This window comes from Megascapheus bottae, chromosome 26, assembly GCF_031878675.1.
Source record: "Megascapheus bottae isolate mThoBot1 chromosome 26, mThoBot2.hap1, whole genome shotgun sequence".
Lineage (NCBI taxonomy): Eukaryota > Metazoa > Chordata > Mammalia > Rodentia > Geomyidae > Megascapheus > Megascapheus bottae.
Genome location: NC_143534.1, coordinates 13,039,907 through 13,057,237, shown reverse-complemented (window position 1 = coordinate 13,057,237; position 17,331 = coordinate 13,039,907). Strand labels below are relative to the sequence as shown.

At 37.6% G+C, this 17,331-nt stretch overlaps 1 protein-coding gene across 1 annotated transcript in view; it reads right to left on the bottom strand.

The window, feature by feature from the left end:
* The window catches only part of Mrc1 (mannose receptor C-type 1), a 68,816-nt gene that overhangs the window by 37,778 nt on the left and 13,707 nt on the right, over positions 1–17,331 (bottom strand). Inside the window, exons 3-7 of the mRNA XM_090318967.1 lie at positions 16,355–16,528; positions 13,265–13,429; positions 9,392–9,505; positions 5,787–5,933; positions 2,868–3,053 (exon numbers count right to left, since the gene is read on the bottom strand). Coding sequence (XP_090175093.1) covers positions 2,868–3,053; positions 5,787–5,933; positions 9,392–9,505; positions 13,265–13,429; positions 16,355–16,528 — 786 coding nt within the window. The remainder of the gene's footprint in view (positions 1–2,867; positions 3,054–5,786; positions 5,934–9,391; positions 9,506–13,264; positions 13,430–16,354; positions 16,529–17,331) is intronic.

The window sequence follows — 17,331 nt, the reverse complement described above, 5'->3', positions numbered from 1 at the left end:
ATTTATAATTTCTCAGCCTCTTTTTTTCTGTTCTCTCTCTCTCTCTCTCTCTCTCTCTCCCTCCCTCCCTCCCTCCCTCCCTCCCTCCCTCCCTCCCTCTCTCTCTCTCTCTCTCTCTCTCTCTCTCTCTCTCTCTCTCTCTCTCTCTCTCTCTCTCTCTCTCTCTCTCTCTTTCTTTCCCTTGCTGGTCCTAGGTCTTGAAATTGGGGTCTGAGCACTGTCCTAAGCTTTTATTGGTCAAGGCTAGCACTATACCACTTGAGCTACAGCCCTACTTCCAGCTTTTAAGAAGTTAATAGGTGATCAGAGTATCAGGGACCTTTTCTGCTTTGGATGCTTTTGAGCCTTGATCCTCAGAACTGTGTCCTGCATAGCCAAGATTACAGGTATGAGTCACCAGTGCACAGCAACTAAGCACAAGTTTTACTCCTACAAAAGCATATAATATGTGAGTAACAAGTGGTTAGGCTTATTTTTAAGAGTTAGTTATGGAAGTCATGTTAGTTGCTAGAATCATAACTTATGTGAGCATTTACAATTTATTCATTTGTGGTGATATGTTTCCAAAAGCTGTCACCTTAGCTAGCTAGAAAAAGGGTTTGATTGGAAGCAATAGTCATAAGTGTATAACTTTTCTGCATCTTTGTCAGTATTATTTCATTTTTTTAGGTAAGTACTGTATTTCAATACTTATCACATTGCAAATATTATAATGTAAATATTCTGCTTTTAATAATTCTTTTTTTATTTTTTCCGAATGGAAGGCTTTCTCATTTCAAGCTCAGTTTAATTTTAGTCACCAATTTTAGTCATCAAGCTTCCCAACATTTTTTATGACAATAAAAACATATGCATCTCTTATGACTAGTCCATTTTGTAGAAAGCAGAGTAGAAAGTAGGCCCCTTCCCATCTTCTGTCAGCCTGCCCCCTACTGGTTCATTTGCAAACTTACTAGCCATTATGCCAAATACTCTTTTTTTTTTCTTTAACTTGTACTTTATAATTCTTTTTTTTATTATGATTAGTAAAAGGGTTACATGATATTTGCCAGATAGAAGGTGCATTAATTCACATACATTGATACCCTTTCACATGTCTTGGTACCCATTACCCTCCCCCCCCATATTCCCCACCCGTCTTGGTTTTCCCCCCCTTCCCTATCAAATTTCAAATAACCAAATACAAATAAATTCAATATATCAGATAACAAAGTGAGATATTGTAACAATATGAGATAACCAAGGGACAGCAAAGGAGATGAGAGACAACATAGTACATTAAGGACAACAATCATTTGTTATATGGCTTTTGTTTCAATATCCTGGAGGTCCTTTCAATTAGCCTCATACTATATGGCCTTATGTATCTAGATTTTGCTCTATTGCAGATCTCTGCTAGTAGAGCCCAAGGTTTCTACTGATTATGACGAATGAGGGAAACCATTGAGCCTAAGTTCCTTTGAGTCTGGCTTACTTCACTTAATATGATTTTTTTCTAAGTCTTTCCATTTCCTAACAAATGGGGCGATGTCATTCTTTCTGATAGCAGCATAGAATTCCATTGTGTACAAATACCACAACTTGTTGATCCACTCATCAACTGAGGGACATCTAGGTTGGTTCCATATCTTTGCTATGGTGAATAGAGCTTATGCCAAATACTCTTAAGTAACTGGTCTTCAAAAGTATCTGTGGTGGTTATATTATCTTTATTTAGCTTGAATTTCCCAGGCGAGGAACATAGGATAATCAAGACATTGTTTCTAAACTGCTGATTCCAGGCTGTACCAAACGAGGTACCCAGAAGCTGATTACTATTGGACACAGGTTCTTGGAGTAACAGTGTTTAGGGATCTGGGGAATCTGGTTGAAGACTATTGTTTAATCACATCTATGAATTAATTGCTTTATCTTTCCCACTCCCCATCAGTTGTCTGGCAACTTGTGTCAGGAAGCCAGCTTCTCCATCCATCCCAGCATCTATTTCTTCCTGTTTTGCCCAGCAGAAGTGAAGAGCAGAGGCAGCTATCCAATGGCCTCATTGGTAGAGGATGAAAATGATAATGATTCGATCAGCAACCACTGCATTGCAGGTAGTACTTGCACGACAGGCTTTTATACTAAATGTGTTGCTTCTCAGGCTACTCTTCAAGACAAGTAATACCTGTTCATTTCATTTTTAGTTTATTTCTGATCAGTGCATTTTTGAATTAATGACCCTAAATTGAGACATAATGTTCTCTAGAAGGCTTAGTAACCAGTTCACAACTAATGTCCCATTCCTTTCAACAGTAGCTGGATCAAACATGACAAGAAAGTCCAAACTAGGTCATTCATCTAAAGATCTTCCTTGTGAAATATGATAATGGTACCAAAAAAATACACATGTAGTCTAGTCGTAGAGTACTTGTTTAGCATTCATGAAGCCACACAGAAAAAGCCAGAAGTGGTGGTGTGGTTCAAGCAATAGAGAAAGCTCAAGGACAATGCCCAGACCCTGAGTACAAGCCCCATGACTGACAAGAAAAATACACACTCCATGTAATTCCAAGAAAATTCAATGTTGACAAGTTCAACACAGATATCTCTGAGTCCAGATCTCATGTGGAAGAATAATACTGAAATTCGACCCATGAGTTCACTATATATTCAAAAGAAAACAAAGTGTCATCTTTCAGTGATGACTGTGCTTTAAATGATTACGCAAATTTCACTCTGTAGGCCTGATGGATATTTTTTAAATTAAATTTGCATTGTTCATTACCGATGTTACATATAGTCCGTTTGATATTGGGATTCTATTTTTGAGAGGCTGAAAAGAGAAAAGACCAGAACCTCAAGCTTATTAGCAGCATAAGAGTTCTCACCATATCCTAGCCGGGAGAGGATAAAGTCAAATTCCTCAATGGTGTGAATGCTTGCCAGGTCTCCACCTTCCTTCCTGCAGGCCTTCAAGGCATCTCTCTGAATCTTCTTCTCCTCTCTGTGAATCTTGTAACAGTTGCCTGCATAGGGCCACCATTGGCTGGGACAACTGGTAGGTATGTCACTTTCTAGAAAAGAATACTAAGTTTGAAAAGCCGTTCCAAGAGAATATCTGCTTAAAATTCTACTAACATTTCCCATATACATAAAAGTCATTTTTCCCATATAAATAAAAACTGTTCATAACTGTGGAACTATGAAGATACTTCTCTTTTTTCGCATGCATAATGACAAAGGATGGACTAGGCATTTTCTGTTTTGCTTGTGCTTACACTAACACAGGCAAAAGTAGAATGGGAACTCATAAACTAACTACAAGATTGCACCTGGATTTTGTGATTAGCAAATCTTTAATAGTCATCCTATCTATTATGCACTCTTCACATGTTTTGAGACTCAGAGGACAAATTACATTCCAAAGTCCTTTAAGCAAAACTTAAATTTCTCATGCATTATGTGATTTTAAGCAAGGCATAGCACATAGGATGGATGTAGCCACAGAGGTAAAACAAACTAATTAGTATGCAGTTATTTAAAATTTCCAACCTCTAGAACTAGAAAAGAATGGAGAGAATGTGTTTGCACATGATGAAACATCACAAAACTGTTATCGAAGTCAATCAGTACTCAATCTCCTCATCATTACTATGAATAATGGTGGTCAGATTCTGTAATTTTGATTGCATATTGTACAGGTTCACTCTATTAGTAAGTAATGGTAGGAGATATTTAGCAGTGGTGATCTCATGAACACATTGGTACTGAATACCCATAAACCCGGTGTTGGTGTAGGTGCAATGAGTATTTGTCAGGAAAAAATTGAAACCATATTCCATAAATGATAGATTCATTTTCGTATTTTAAATATACTACTTACTATTTTAAATATTCATCTACCTAACTACCTTGCTTAGAAGGAACATGCTTACCAGATAAAGGTCAATTTATATATCTAATGTTTTTGAATGTACTGTTTTAGTAAATGTGCAATATAGTATAACTTTCCCTGTATTCTTCTAATGCATTGGTCCTGTTTTTCCCTTAGAAAATCCTAGCTAATTAGAAGGCTGAGGTCTGAAGACTGGTTCAAAACCAGCCCAGGCAGAAAAGTCCAAGAAACTCTTGTCCCAAATTAACCAGCAAAAGCTAGAACTGGAGGTATGATGGGAGAACACTAACTTTGAATGGAAAGCTAAACAAGTGCATGAGTCCCTAATGTCAAGCTTCAGTACAGGAAAAAGAAAAAAAACCCTGAAAAATAAAGTAGAGATTGAATTATCTTTGCTTAAACCCAAGATTCAGAGCACAGTCTTTAAGAATTTAATAATACACCCCCATGCTTTGCTATTAGAATATGAAAGTACACATTTGAAAAAAATCCTCTTTCCCTCAATGTAACTTAGATTCCATATAATTTCAGTGGTTACCAGAAAAATAAACAAAAAGCATTGGCATATTCCTGAGGCCTTCTGGCAGTATATCTAATTTTTCAGCCCTGGAAACCAGTCACAGGGTGTCAAACCCTCATCAGATGATGTCTCAAAACCTGCAAATAACCAATATAAATGAAAAGAAGGTACCTTTTGAATTTCCAGCCCTATCAATTATATTTCAAGCTAAATAAATGAGCTTTTCAAAGCCAAGGAGGAAAGAAGACAAGGGATACTGGACTGTCAAGCTTCCCAAGCAAGAAAAATAGTAAAGAAATAAACCATGTCGAACATGACTTCTCCAAACACAGCTGAAAATAAAAAAATAAATGCTTTTTATTTGAAGAATTCATCCTATGTGCATGTATAATATGTGTGCTAATACTGGGGCTTAAACTGAGGGGCTGGGCTTTTACACTCAAGGCTAGTCCTGTATCATTTGAAGCCACAACTCACTTTTGGCTTTTTTGGTGATCAACTGGACATAAGAGTCTCTCAGATTTGTCTTCCCAGGCTGACTTTGAACCATGATCCTCAGATCTCAGTTTCTTGAGTAACTAGGATTACATGCGTGAGCCACCATCTGGCTTAAAAATTCATTCTTGAGGGCCGGGAGTTTGGCCTAGTGGTAGAGTGCCTGCCTAGTATACAAGAAGACCTGGGTTCGATTCCTCGGTATCACATACACAGGAAAAAGCCAGAAGTGGTACTGTAGCTCAAGTGGTAGAGCTCGAGCCTTGAGAAAGCCCAATGACAGTGCTCAGGCCCTGAGTTCATATACCAGGACTGGCAAATAAAAAAAAATTCATTCTTGACTTAATAGTTTAATTTGACAAAAGTCTAAAAAAGTTCATCATGGACTATTTTTTCCAAAGCCTATTCCTACTTAAAATTCATATAGATTACATAACATATATTAATGACATATATGTTTATACATTTTAGATGTTTTATTCCATTCTGCTGAAGGCTTCAGTATAAGATATGATACTAAAGAGCAATGGAACCCAGACCAAATGCTAATAATAATCGCAGAATCCCTTCTAGATATTTATTTCCTGGCTTAGATTTCACTTTTGTCATAGGTGCAAATGGTATATATTCTATCAGTATTATTTCCTCCTCTATAGCATTTGAAAAATAATACCTGCTTTACAGAGTTTGGAAAATAAAGTTATTTGCATAATGCCCCCAAACGACTGTACTTTTAGAAGGAAAAATGAGCAACCGATAGCTGTAATAACTGACAGAAATAATTTTTAGGATTGTCTTTACATTACCCCACTAACTATCAATAAAACCTGTGGAGTTGAATCATCCAATTAAAATTAAGCTGTAATTTTATGTAAAGAGATCAAATAGATCACTTACCTGAGGGAATAATAAAAGAATTCAAAGTATTGTTTCCCTTCTTACAAATATAGCCTAACTTCTGAACACATTCCAGGCTTTCCCACTTAGCATTTTTTTCAGGATTCAGGGAAACACAGCTTTTTCCAGGTTCGGGTGATGGACTTCCTTTGAGAACACAGAAAAGTTAAGGTAGAACTACAGTAAATATTTCACACAGGCAGCAACCCTCAGCTTCACCATCCATCCATCCATCCGTCTGTCCATCCATCCATCCATCCATCCATTCATCCTCGGGATGTAATGGGTCCCCATTCTGCCTTTTGCTACACATTCACAAATCAACACTTACTGATTGCAGAGCAAAAGACATGATGGGGACCTATTGGCTTCCTTGTTGATGGTGCTTTCCAATTCCTAAAATGATGATTATACAAGTAGACTTCTTTGAAATAATCCCCACACACCAGAGTCAATGAGTTCACACCCATAATCCTAGCCACTCAGGAGGCTGAGATCTGAGGATCAGAGTTTGAAGCCAGCCTGGGTAGAAAAGTCTGTGAGACTCTCATCTCCAGCTAACCACTGAAAAGCTATAAGTGTAGTTGTGGCTTGAATAATAGAGCAGTATCCTTGAGCAAAAAAACCCAGGGACAATGCCGAGACCCTGAGTGGAAGCCCTAGCTTGTTCAGGCTAATTTTGAGGGCTAGGATACAGGTAAACCTTCCCCAATTGGAGAGAAGGGACAGTAAAGCAAACGACTGGAAAGCTAGGAACCAGTGACTTAGAATCCAAGCTGCTTGAGAGGCTGAGACTGGGAGAATTATTGTCAGAAGCCATCCTGAGCAAAAAAATTCATAACTCCATATCCAGTTAACCAGAAAGAAGCTGGGATGGTGGCAGGACTTAAGTAGTATAGCACCAGGGAAACCTGATTCCAAACCCTGGTACAAGAAACGATAGAAAAGAAAGGGAAGAAAGAAAAAGAAGGGCCGGGAGTTTGGCCTAGTGGTTAAAGTGCTTGCCTAGCATGCATGAAGACCCGGGTTCGATTCCTCGGTACCACATACATAGAAAAAAGCCAGAAGTGGTGCTGAGGCTCAAGTGGTAGAGCTCTAGCCTTGAGAAAGTCCAAGGACAGTGCTCAGGCCCTGAGCTCAAGCCCAGGACTGGCAAAAAAAAAAAAAGAGATTTAAAAAAAGAAGGAAAAAGAGAAAGGAAAGGAGGAAGGGAGGGATGGAAGGAAGGAAGGAACTGGATTCCCAGTAGTAAGATGCTTACTATCTTGAAGTCCACCCATTGAAGAATACTTGTTGAGAGTAATTCCTCTTTTATTTCTTACCAGTAGTCAATATTGCTAGTGCAATGGATACACCCATTGATACCTACAATTTTTGATGGTTGTTTTTTATTCTGATACATGATTTAAAGCCATGTCCAGACAGCATCTCATGTCATACTTGAAATGAGCATGAACAAACTACATTCTTTATTGAATCTACTTTGTGTCTAACATACTCCTGATCCTCTCTCTACAAAAACTGGACATCAAGTTACTTGCTCCATGAAATGGTTATCAGAACTTTTGAAGGTTTTTTATTTAGTTACACAGAGAAAAAAACTACTGATAGTTTTAAGTACAAAGTGTTTTTCAATTATTTTGAGATTTTAATCAACATCACAGGATAACTAACAGATAAGGTATTAGTACTAGAAACTGTCAAGAAACAAAAATAGCTATTTAAGTCTATTGGTTATTAATTAATGCATTAATAGTTAAATCATGTTATACATTTATTTATGAACATAACACCCCAACCTTAAAGTTTCAATTAGTGGTCTTTACTACTTGAACAGTCATTATATATTTGATTCCCACTTGTTCATTTATGTAAAATATCCTCATCTGCAATGCAAATGTATTTAATACATGCATTCCTCAATTATATGCATGCTCATTTGAAAGGCTTGACTGAACAATTTATACAAAAATAATTTATAGTATTTAATGAAGTTTCTAATTTTAATTTCAAGAAACTCTCATACTATTTTCAGAAAGTGATGTAATATTTCACCTGTTCCCAGAAATTTAGTTTAATAAGGAAAATATGTTCCTTTCCCATAAATATTCCACTGATATAGCTATACCTCCACCAAGTTAACCCCAAATTCTCAGTGAACTCTGAGAAGGCAAATGATTGGACATTAAATCTTCATAACTGAAATTTTTTTAAATCACCTAGTTTCTGTTATGCAATTATTTCACCATGGAAGAGAAGCTTTCATCTACTGCTAAATGATTAGTATCATCTAATAGTTTGATTGATCTCAACTGATATTCTCTAATTTGAGCAGTTCAATATCTCATTTGAATAAGGAAGAAGACAGATCTTCGCTCAAGAAATACTTGAATACAAATATTGAAGAGATGGCACAGATCAAGATGCGTCGTATTTATAAACTGCTTTGATAAGTGGCAAAAAATCGTCACATAGCCCCCAAATTAAGAAAAGTAAGGGAAAAGGTGGGTAAGATGGGATAAGTAAAAATGTTAAAAGAGGTGACATTAAGATGCACTGCATTCATAAACTGCTTTGTTGAATGGCAACTCCTTTGTACAACAACTTAAAGATAATAAAATAGTTTTTTATAAAAGAAATTGCCCTATGTGAAAATGGAAAAAATGAGCATGCTATATTCCTATACAATAAGGATTACTTCCTCTGGTATAGAAAAAATATAGCTGATAATCATTTCAAGATTCAAGTAATAGTGCTAAATGTGTAGCCTAGTAGTAAAGTATAGGCTTAGCCCCATATTTCTGACTATAACATTGTATATTATATATCATGAACGCATATTTCTGTACATAAGCTCTTTTAGGTAGGATATATATAAAATTTACAGCAAAGTGGGTGCCAGTGGCTTATGCCTGTAATGTTGACTATTCAAGAGGCCAATATTAGCAAAATCACAGTTTGAAGCCAGTTGGGCCAAAAATTTCTGATAGTTTACCTTCAAAATAAACCAGCCCAAAACTGGGCTAAAAGCATGGTGTAAGTGGAAAAGTGTAAGTCAACCTAAGTCAAGCTAAGTGTGAGACCCTGAGGTCAAATTCCAGTACTACCAAATCAAAACAAAGTTAGGACAAAAGACTCCAAGGCCAGTCGTACAAAAGTTGAAAAGTACCTTGTGAGACAATCAGTAGTTTATTTATTTTAAGTAGTTGTACAAAGTGATTTCGATTCTAGAAATCATATTATACAATGCATCTTGATCAATGTCATCCTATCCATTGTCTTCTCCCATCTTTCCCCATCCCAGCCCCACCCTCAATTACATAGTCTCAATTTTCTTTTAACTATGATATCTAAACCAAGCAAAGATAGCATGAGAATTTAAAAAGAGACTTGATTTCTGGGACAATCCTAGAAGAAAGATCCTTATCCCATAACACCAGTGGTTATAGGATCTAACAGATTTCAAAGCAGGGCAAAAAATAGATGATTCTTAATGATGTCCTCAAATTCTTCTCCCTGAGGTCCTCATTGAGATAATAGCAATCTCCGTGGTGTCCACTAAACTAAATTTGGGTTAATTCATCCACAGCTAGGCTAAGCCTTACCTGGTAACCAGTTGAGGTATCGGAATGGACTGCCCCCGCTCCACTGCCAACCAGTGTTGAAACTTAGACTATTTAGCCCAATCCAGAGTCCTGATGTCAGGGAACTGGTCAATCCTATGCAAGAAGTAAGAACAAACACAAAATGGGCATTTAGAAAGGACAATGAAATTCAGATGTAAGATAATTCAGATTTAATTTAAATTCAGATGGAAGATAATTGAGAAAAGCTATCATCAGCATACCTAACATCTACACCTAACATCTTTGATTCTCCTAATTGTATAAAGCAAGTAGAATGAGAACCACCACCAACAGGTCTAGAAATAAGCCAAGCGCAGGCAGGCTAGCAAGATGCATGCTCAGATTTCCCTCACGTCTCAAACTCCTATGAATGTGCTTCTAAGTGCTCCTCCTTCTTTTCAGAATAACAGCCATATTTCTTCATGACAGAAAAAAGTTCAATAAACATCTCAACTATCACGTTCAGAAGCCATTACTTCCACCTCATACTTCACAAATTTATTTTAAGAAGTCTGTATTTTTAGTATTTTCCTTTTTTCAGCCGTGGAAATTAAATTCAAAACATTCAATAGTTACACCAATATAAATGCTTTGTTTTATTTTATTGTATTTGTTGGTTGTGGGGCTAGAATTTAGGGCTTGGGCATTGTCCCTGAGCTCTTTTGCTCAACTTTGGTACTCTACTACCGTGAGCCACAGCTCCATTTCTGGTTTTTGAGTGGTTAATTGGAGATAAGGGTATCATGGAAACTTTTCTGTCCTGGCTAGCTTCAAAACCACAATCCTCAGATCTCAGCCTCTTGAGTAGATAGGATTACAGGTATAATCACCTGCACCTGGCTCATAAATACTTTATTTAGGCCAATAAGTCATAATTGCAATGATTAAAACTTCTGTGGAGATTTGAAATTGAAGTTAAAAAATAAAAAGCAACATGGACTACCTGCTGTGAAAAACTAACTTCTTATAGTCTCTAAATTGACGAAAGATTAATTAATTAATAATAAAATACAAAACACCAAACCTGTATTTATACAGGTTGGTAAGCCATAATGGGCCACTTATGTTCCTGTTATTTACAGGGTATATTCCCAGCCTAATCTTCTGGGGATAATAGTTATCAATTAAGCACTTACAATAGTTAGAACACTGTATTTGCTTACTTAATCCTCATAAATTATGCATTTAAAATGATGAAAGAACCTAAAAGATTGAATGAGGTAACAGAGATGAAATTTGAACACACCTACACAAGCCACCAAAGGATTACATTCCATTGTTCTGAAACAATCAGTCACTCTAATGAGTCTCACTCACAGACCCGGGCTGGCTTGGAACCATGATCCTCAGAACTCAGCCTCCTGAGTAGCTAGAATTACAGATGTGAATCACAAGCACCCAGTTGTTTTAGCTATTTTAACTTGCATACACACACACACACACACACACACACACACACACACACACACACAGCACACATATTCATGTCACAAAGTGACATAAATGGAGAGAACACAAAGACCCATTGCCGAAAATTATGGCACAGAACATATAGAAGCTTCATCCGTAAATTTTTTCTCTAATGTGCATTTGTAATTTTATAAAGACCAAAACATTTTAGTGTGGTTATCTATAGCATCAAACCCACCTCTAAATTTTTTTACTTTTGAATCCTTCTGCCTGCATTGTCTACAACCATTACCTGGCTACTTTTGAATTTGGCCTTGGTAGAATGTGCATCAATTACACTGTTTTTTTTTTTGGTGGTTTCTTTTATTTTCTTTTTTCTCTTTTTTTTTGCCAGGCCTGAGCTTTGAACTATAGGCCTGGTCACTTGTCTCCGAGCTTCTTTTGCTCAAAACTAGCACTCTACCACTTGAGCCACAGCACCTCTTTTTTCATACTGGCATTTTAAATTTTCATTTGTAGGTAAATTATTCTACTCCAACAATCATTTCATTTTGACATAGCACTAAAGGAAATTGGTCAAAGCAAATCAGAGTAAAGAGCCAAATTTCACTTCTCCTCCCTTCTTTCAGTTCTGTAAAAGCAGGCCGACTGGCAGGTAGGTACTGATCAGATTTGGGAATTGAGAATTGTTGTGCTCTGTTTCGCAGTGCTGAAAGAGAAGTCAAGAGGACCAGTGGCAGCGGGAGGTGGGGAGAGCACAGGTAGGATTGTCCCAGCATATGGCAGGAAATTAGATGCCAGAGTGAACAGTACTTGTGTAGCAATGAGAAGTTTGTGTGGTGAAGAGTTCTCCTTGGAGCCTTGGGTGCTAGCACATGGTTGCTCATTGTATAAGCAGGACACCACAGGGTAAAATCCAGAACAGCCAGTCTGGATTCCCTGCAATGCTTTTGTGGTCTGAAAGCATTAGGCAAATGTCCTAAATCTCCCCACTGATCTACCTGTGGAGACTGCAGGATTCAGCTACAGTGTTGGTGCTGGCTTGAGAAATAAAGTCAGTGTCAGGTACATACCACATGTTCAATAAATAATAGTGAATTGAATCTCAGTGTCATCAAGATGATGTACACTTTCAGAAAGAAGCCTATTTACTGCTCAAAACCATCACATAAAATTAATCTTATCATAAAAGTAGAACCATTTGTGTGGTTGTTGTTTTATTAAATTTTTTTTAACAATACATTTCCCCCCAACCAAAGAAGACATCCAACACCCTCCATTATTTTCTAGATTTTTCCTCAATATATCATAACTGATATGAAATATTATAGTTTTCTTCCAGAAAGAAAAAACAATAAATGTCTTTCTTATCCTTTCATATTTTACACTTCCTGTCAGATTTTTCCCCCTCATTACATGATAGTTTGTGACTTGCAGAAAGGCAGGAAATAACTCCAAATTCTTGTCTAAAAAAAAAAAAAACAACAAAAATCATTCTTTTCCCGACTCCATGAAAATTTGCTGACAAAAATTCTGCAGACTTTGATAATAACCAAATAAACATCTGAAATGAAATCAACCATGCATCTCGGAGGTGTGTGTAGATCCCTGGCACACATGCCAATCATAATGGTGATTGACAAAAGTTTGCCCTCCAGCCTGTGTTGGAACTCAAGGAGTCTAGGAACCAAAAAAAGAAGCCCAGTCAGGCGAAGCTATCCACTCAATGAGTGGGAAAGAGGTGGATTCTTAGGGTCTGATCTGAGCCTCTCCACTCAAAGTTTCCTAATTACAAAAAAAAAAAGTAAGCTCACTTTTTTTTGGGGGGGGGAGCAGAACTGGGGCTTGAACTCAGAACTTTCTTCAAGCTAGTCAGGCATTCTTAAGCCATGCTTCTAACCCTTTCTTGTTTTGGTTATTCTAGAAAGAGAGTCTCATTTCTGACCTTGGGCCATGATCTATCAATAAGACTTAAAAGGCTATAGAATCTGAGAGCTGGGGGGACCCAAAATACAATGAAAATGGGGTGGGGGGTGTCTTGACGTGTCCCCCTGGTGGTGGCAAGATTTCACCTTATCATCTTCAACTCCATGATGCTCATGGGAGATCTCTGGATTCAGGTGAGTTTCCAAATCATGAGTTCTTGACTAGTCTGGTGCCAGCCACTGCCTGTGCCTCAAAATAACATCCCTGGCTGACAGTGGCTTCCAGATTCATCCCCCAACTCCTTCTTAGTGCAGGCTTTGAGAACCACAACAACCAAGAGAAGAAAGTTGGCTCACCGCCTTACGCCTGAAGCCATATGGCATCACCTATACTCTTCTGCTTCAAGACCGATTCTATCAGCATGTATGTAATCATGGTTGGTACTTTTCAGTTACATTCTGTACATTGGATCACTCTGATTTTACTCACAACTTTGCTTTCCTTCTCTGTCATTACCTGTCAGGTACGTTTGCTCGTGAATCTCGGTGACACTCAACAGCTCAGCTTCTTGCTGTTGGCAGCTCTTTCTCGCCTGGTGCCAGGTTAAAGCAGATTTGGAGTTTATCTGGTAGAGAATGCCTGTAAGTGGATCTTTATTCCATAACCTTTCACTGCCTTCAACTGAAAAAGAGGCCAAAAGGAATTGTCTGAATTGTGTGCATCAGACATTGGCAATGCACCTGGAAACAATATTGGTTAAACCATTCAACTAGCGTTATTGCCTGCCATCGTATCTTTTCCTCTCCATCCATCCACTCCCCCACTGTGCCCCCATCTTATTCTTTTCTTATTCATTTCACTCTGAAATGAAGACTAGAAGCTCAAAGTATCAGCCACATGCAATCTCTTACACATGTCTTAAGAAAGAAGGAAAGAGACATTAAATCCCTATTTTCCCTCTGGGACATTTTGAGATCTGATGGGTTAGGAAGTAAGGTAAAAATAAAAATAAAAATAAAAATAAAAATAGAGAGCCAGATACCAGTGGCTCACACCTGTAATCCTAGCTACTCAGGAAGCTTATTTCTGAGGATGACAGTCCAAAGACGCTAGAGGAGAAAATCCATGAGTCTTCTATCTTCAACTAACCAGCAATAAGCCGGAAGTGTAGCTATAGCACAAACGCAGAGAGTTAGCCCCAGTATTGGCACCCAAAAATAAAAATAAAAACAGAGAACAGGGTCAATTAGTTCTACTTTCTAAATCAAACAAGAAAATACATATTGAGAGAAGGGAGAAAAATAAATCAGTCTTTTCTCTGCAAGTGGATATTTTGCCTGTATATTTAAATTTGGACTTTAGAAACACGAGAAATAGAAGGGAAGATTCCACAGATAGAGGGGTTCTACCCAAGCTTAAAAAGCCACATTTTCTCTTCATTAGATATATGCAATCTCATGGAAGAAGCTCTTAGTAATAGCAGCTATTAATGGTTAGACATTCTTTCTTCAGAGTAAAAGAAATTATTTTTATGTATCAGCTTATCTTTGTCTTTGCTATTTAAGATTCCCTATATACACTATAGATTTGGTACACTATGAAAAACTAATAATGTAAGTATTATTCATGGCCTCTTATATGTTGGAATCAGAGTAAAGAAATGGAATATTCTGACACGTTTTATTGTTTTATGTTGTGCAAAGCTTGTGTGCGTGTCTGTGTGTGCTGGTACTAAAGCTTGCAATCAGTGCTTTGTACTCTTGCTCAGTATTTTCAATCAAATCTGATGTTCTACCATTTGAACCACATCTCCAGTTCCCTTTTTTCTTAGATTCTGTTAACAAGACATGTGAAGGAAGTATCATTTAATTTATTTACTTGTATGAGAAACAGTATAACTTCTCAAATCGTCTGAGAAATACTCAAGTTACTGAGAAGTTAGCTGTTTTTTCCATAACTTTATGGCTTACAAGCTCTTAGTTTTGGGATGTGTGTGTGTGTGTGTGTGTATGTGTGTGTGTACACAATAAATCCAGGGCCTGGAACATGCTGAGTACTCTACAGTAAGCTGCAACTCTTAGCCCTAATGTAAGTATAAAGCCATTTTTTGTTTACATAAAAATTAATCTAGAGCCTGGCACTGGTGGCTCTCACCTACTCAAGAAGCTGAGATCTAAGGATCGTGGTTCAAAGCCAGCTTGGGCAGGAAAGCCTATGAGACTCTTACCTCTAATGAACCACTAGAAAACCAGAAGTGGTAGAGCACTAGCCTTGAGCAGAGTCCAGGCTCTGAGTTTAATCCACATAACTGACAAAAATATTTTTAATATGAACTATGAATGTTAAATCTATAAATTCTAGTGATCTGACAACTTTCAAGACCTTCCAAGTGAGTCTCAATTGGAGTTTATTCAAACATAAAGATTTTTAAAAATAACTTTTTAGAAACTTTAGGTATTTGGTTTATCCCAAAGCAGAAGTGTGAAAGTAAATAAAGAAGAATTATTTCTTTGTTGAGGAATGGAGGAAGTAAAATAAATGACCAAAGAAAGAAATTTAAACAAAGTATTTATATTTTTTCCATTTTAAATCATGGAATTAAAACATTATTTCACAGTGAATATCCAAGTTTGCTGAGTGTACAATTCCCTAAAGAGTTAAAATTTTCACAGTAAACCAACAAAAGTGATGTTGGAAACTAAACTTGCAAGCTATGGCAAATTGATAGAACAGGGTCTTTTCCTTTTCCTGTTCTCAGGATCCTTGAAAATAAATGTCTAAATAGGAGGAAAACTTTACAGTAAACAGTGTAACAGACAACACAGAGCATATGTTTGGTATCACCAGGTCAATAACTTGGTCTCATTTTCCTGTATTGAAATTGCTAAATTGAGACTGACAGAGGACAAAATGAAATGAATGGTGAAATTACAAAGCCTTCAAAAATGTGAGTATATAAATTGTACTGGAAATATTTAATGTGTATGGACACTGAGCCATTTTTTTCTGTACTATTTAACTTCTACATTAGACGGGTGGGGAGAATCACAGAATTTGGCTCTGAAGACATAAATTTGAAGTAAAAAGCCTAACATTATTGTTTAATATACTCAGGCTAGCTGTTCAACACATTTCCAAGGACATCCAAGGTTATGAGTTTTTCTCATGAGCATTTTTCATTATGTGTCCTCCATTCCTTTCATTAAAATATGTAGGTCGGTTGGGGAGCAGAAAACTGAAGGCCTATCTCTGGCACTAAAATCTATATCAAACTTAAAATATGGTTGACCTTAAAACCTCAGAAATTACTGAGAGTGGGTAGAAATGTAGGGTCAGCCAATACTAGAAATGCTGGGGTAGTTGAAATACAGTCTGGTTTCCTGAGCAGGATCTAGACATACATCGAAAGTCAGGTTAACATTTAGAAGATCCATAGTCCAGTCTTCAGCCTACATGAAACTATTGTTTCTGCTGTAAAAGCAAAACAAGCAGACCTAGTGAGAAAATGGATAACTATGTTCACTTGGGGAAAATGTGGCAGTTAGGAAACACAAGGTCTGGTCACATCATTATGTTGCTATATTAGATGCATCAAAAGTTACTTACATTTCAATGGACAAAACCCAAAGAGCTTATCCGTGTCATAGTCTGTGGTGGTTCCACACCAGAGCCATCCATCTGATCGCCCAGCATTTGTGCAATCTGCATACCACTTGTTTCCAAACTTGAATGGGAATGCACAGGTGGCTCCATTTGCGTTGCCCAGGAGTGTGTACATGGCTGGGGAAACAGAGGGATGTGCAAGTGTGAGTGACATCTGTCAACACTGGCTTGCTGTGCCAAGGTAACTGGGTCTTCTCTCTTCTAACTGTGCTTTTCATAGCCCCTTCTTCGAGCCAGTCTTTTGCTGGGCTCCTGTTTCTGTACTAAGGAGTAACTCTAATACTATGTCGTAACCACATGTTAATTTAAATACTGGGAGCCAGCAGGCAAAAAAAAAGATCATCTGCAGCAAAAACACTTGGTCTTCATTTTAAAAATGACCCACATATGCTAATTCAGAATATGGGTCTGCATGCGTTAAGTACTCTAGACGATTCTTAAATCTATTAAAATAGGACAGCCACAGTTCTAAACCCTGTGTGTGGTTGTTTCAAGGCAAACAATTGAAACCAGGCACGGTGGTTCACGCCTGTAATGCTAGCTACTTAGGAGGCTGAGATTAGAGGATTGCAGTTCAAAGCCAGCTCAGGCAAAGTCCATGAGACTCTTATCTCCAATTAACCATCAGAAAACTAGAAGTGGCACTGTGGCTCAAAGTGGTAGAACACTCACCTGGAGCTGAGGAGCCCAGGGACAGTGCCCAAGCCCAGAGTTCAAGCCCCACGACCAATCCCTCCCACCAAAGAAAAGACAAATAGGAAGACAGAAAGGGTAATGGAGGTGGAGTCCTAGTGTATTTAAATATAAAATCAGTTCCACCCTGTATTACTACTCATACTGAATTCCTCAATTAGTAGAGTTGTCTCCTCAGAAGAACTGGACTCAGGTTGGTTTCCTCCTCGTTCTACTTTTAAGTTAAA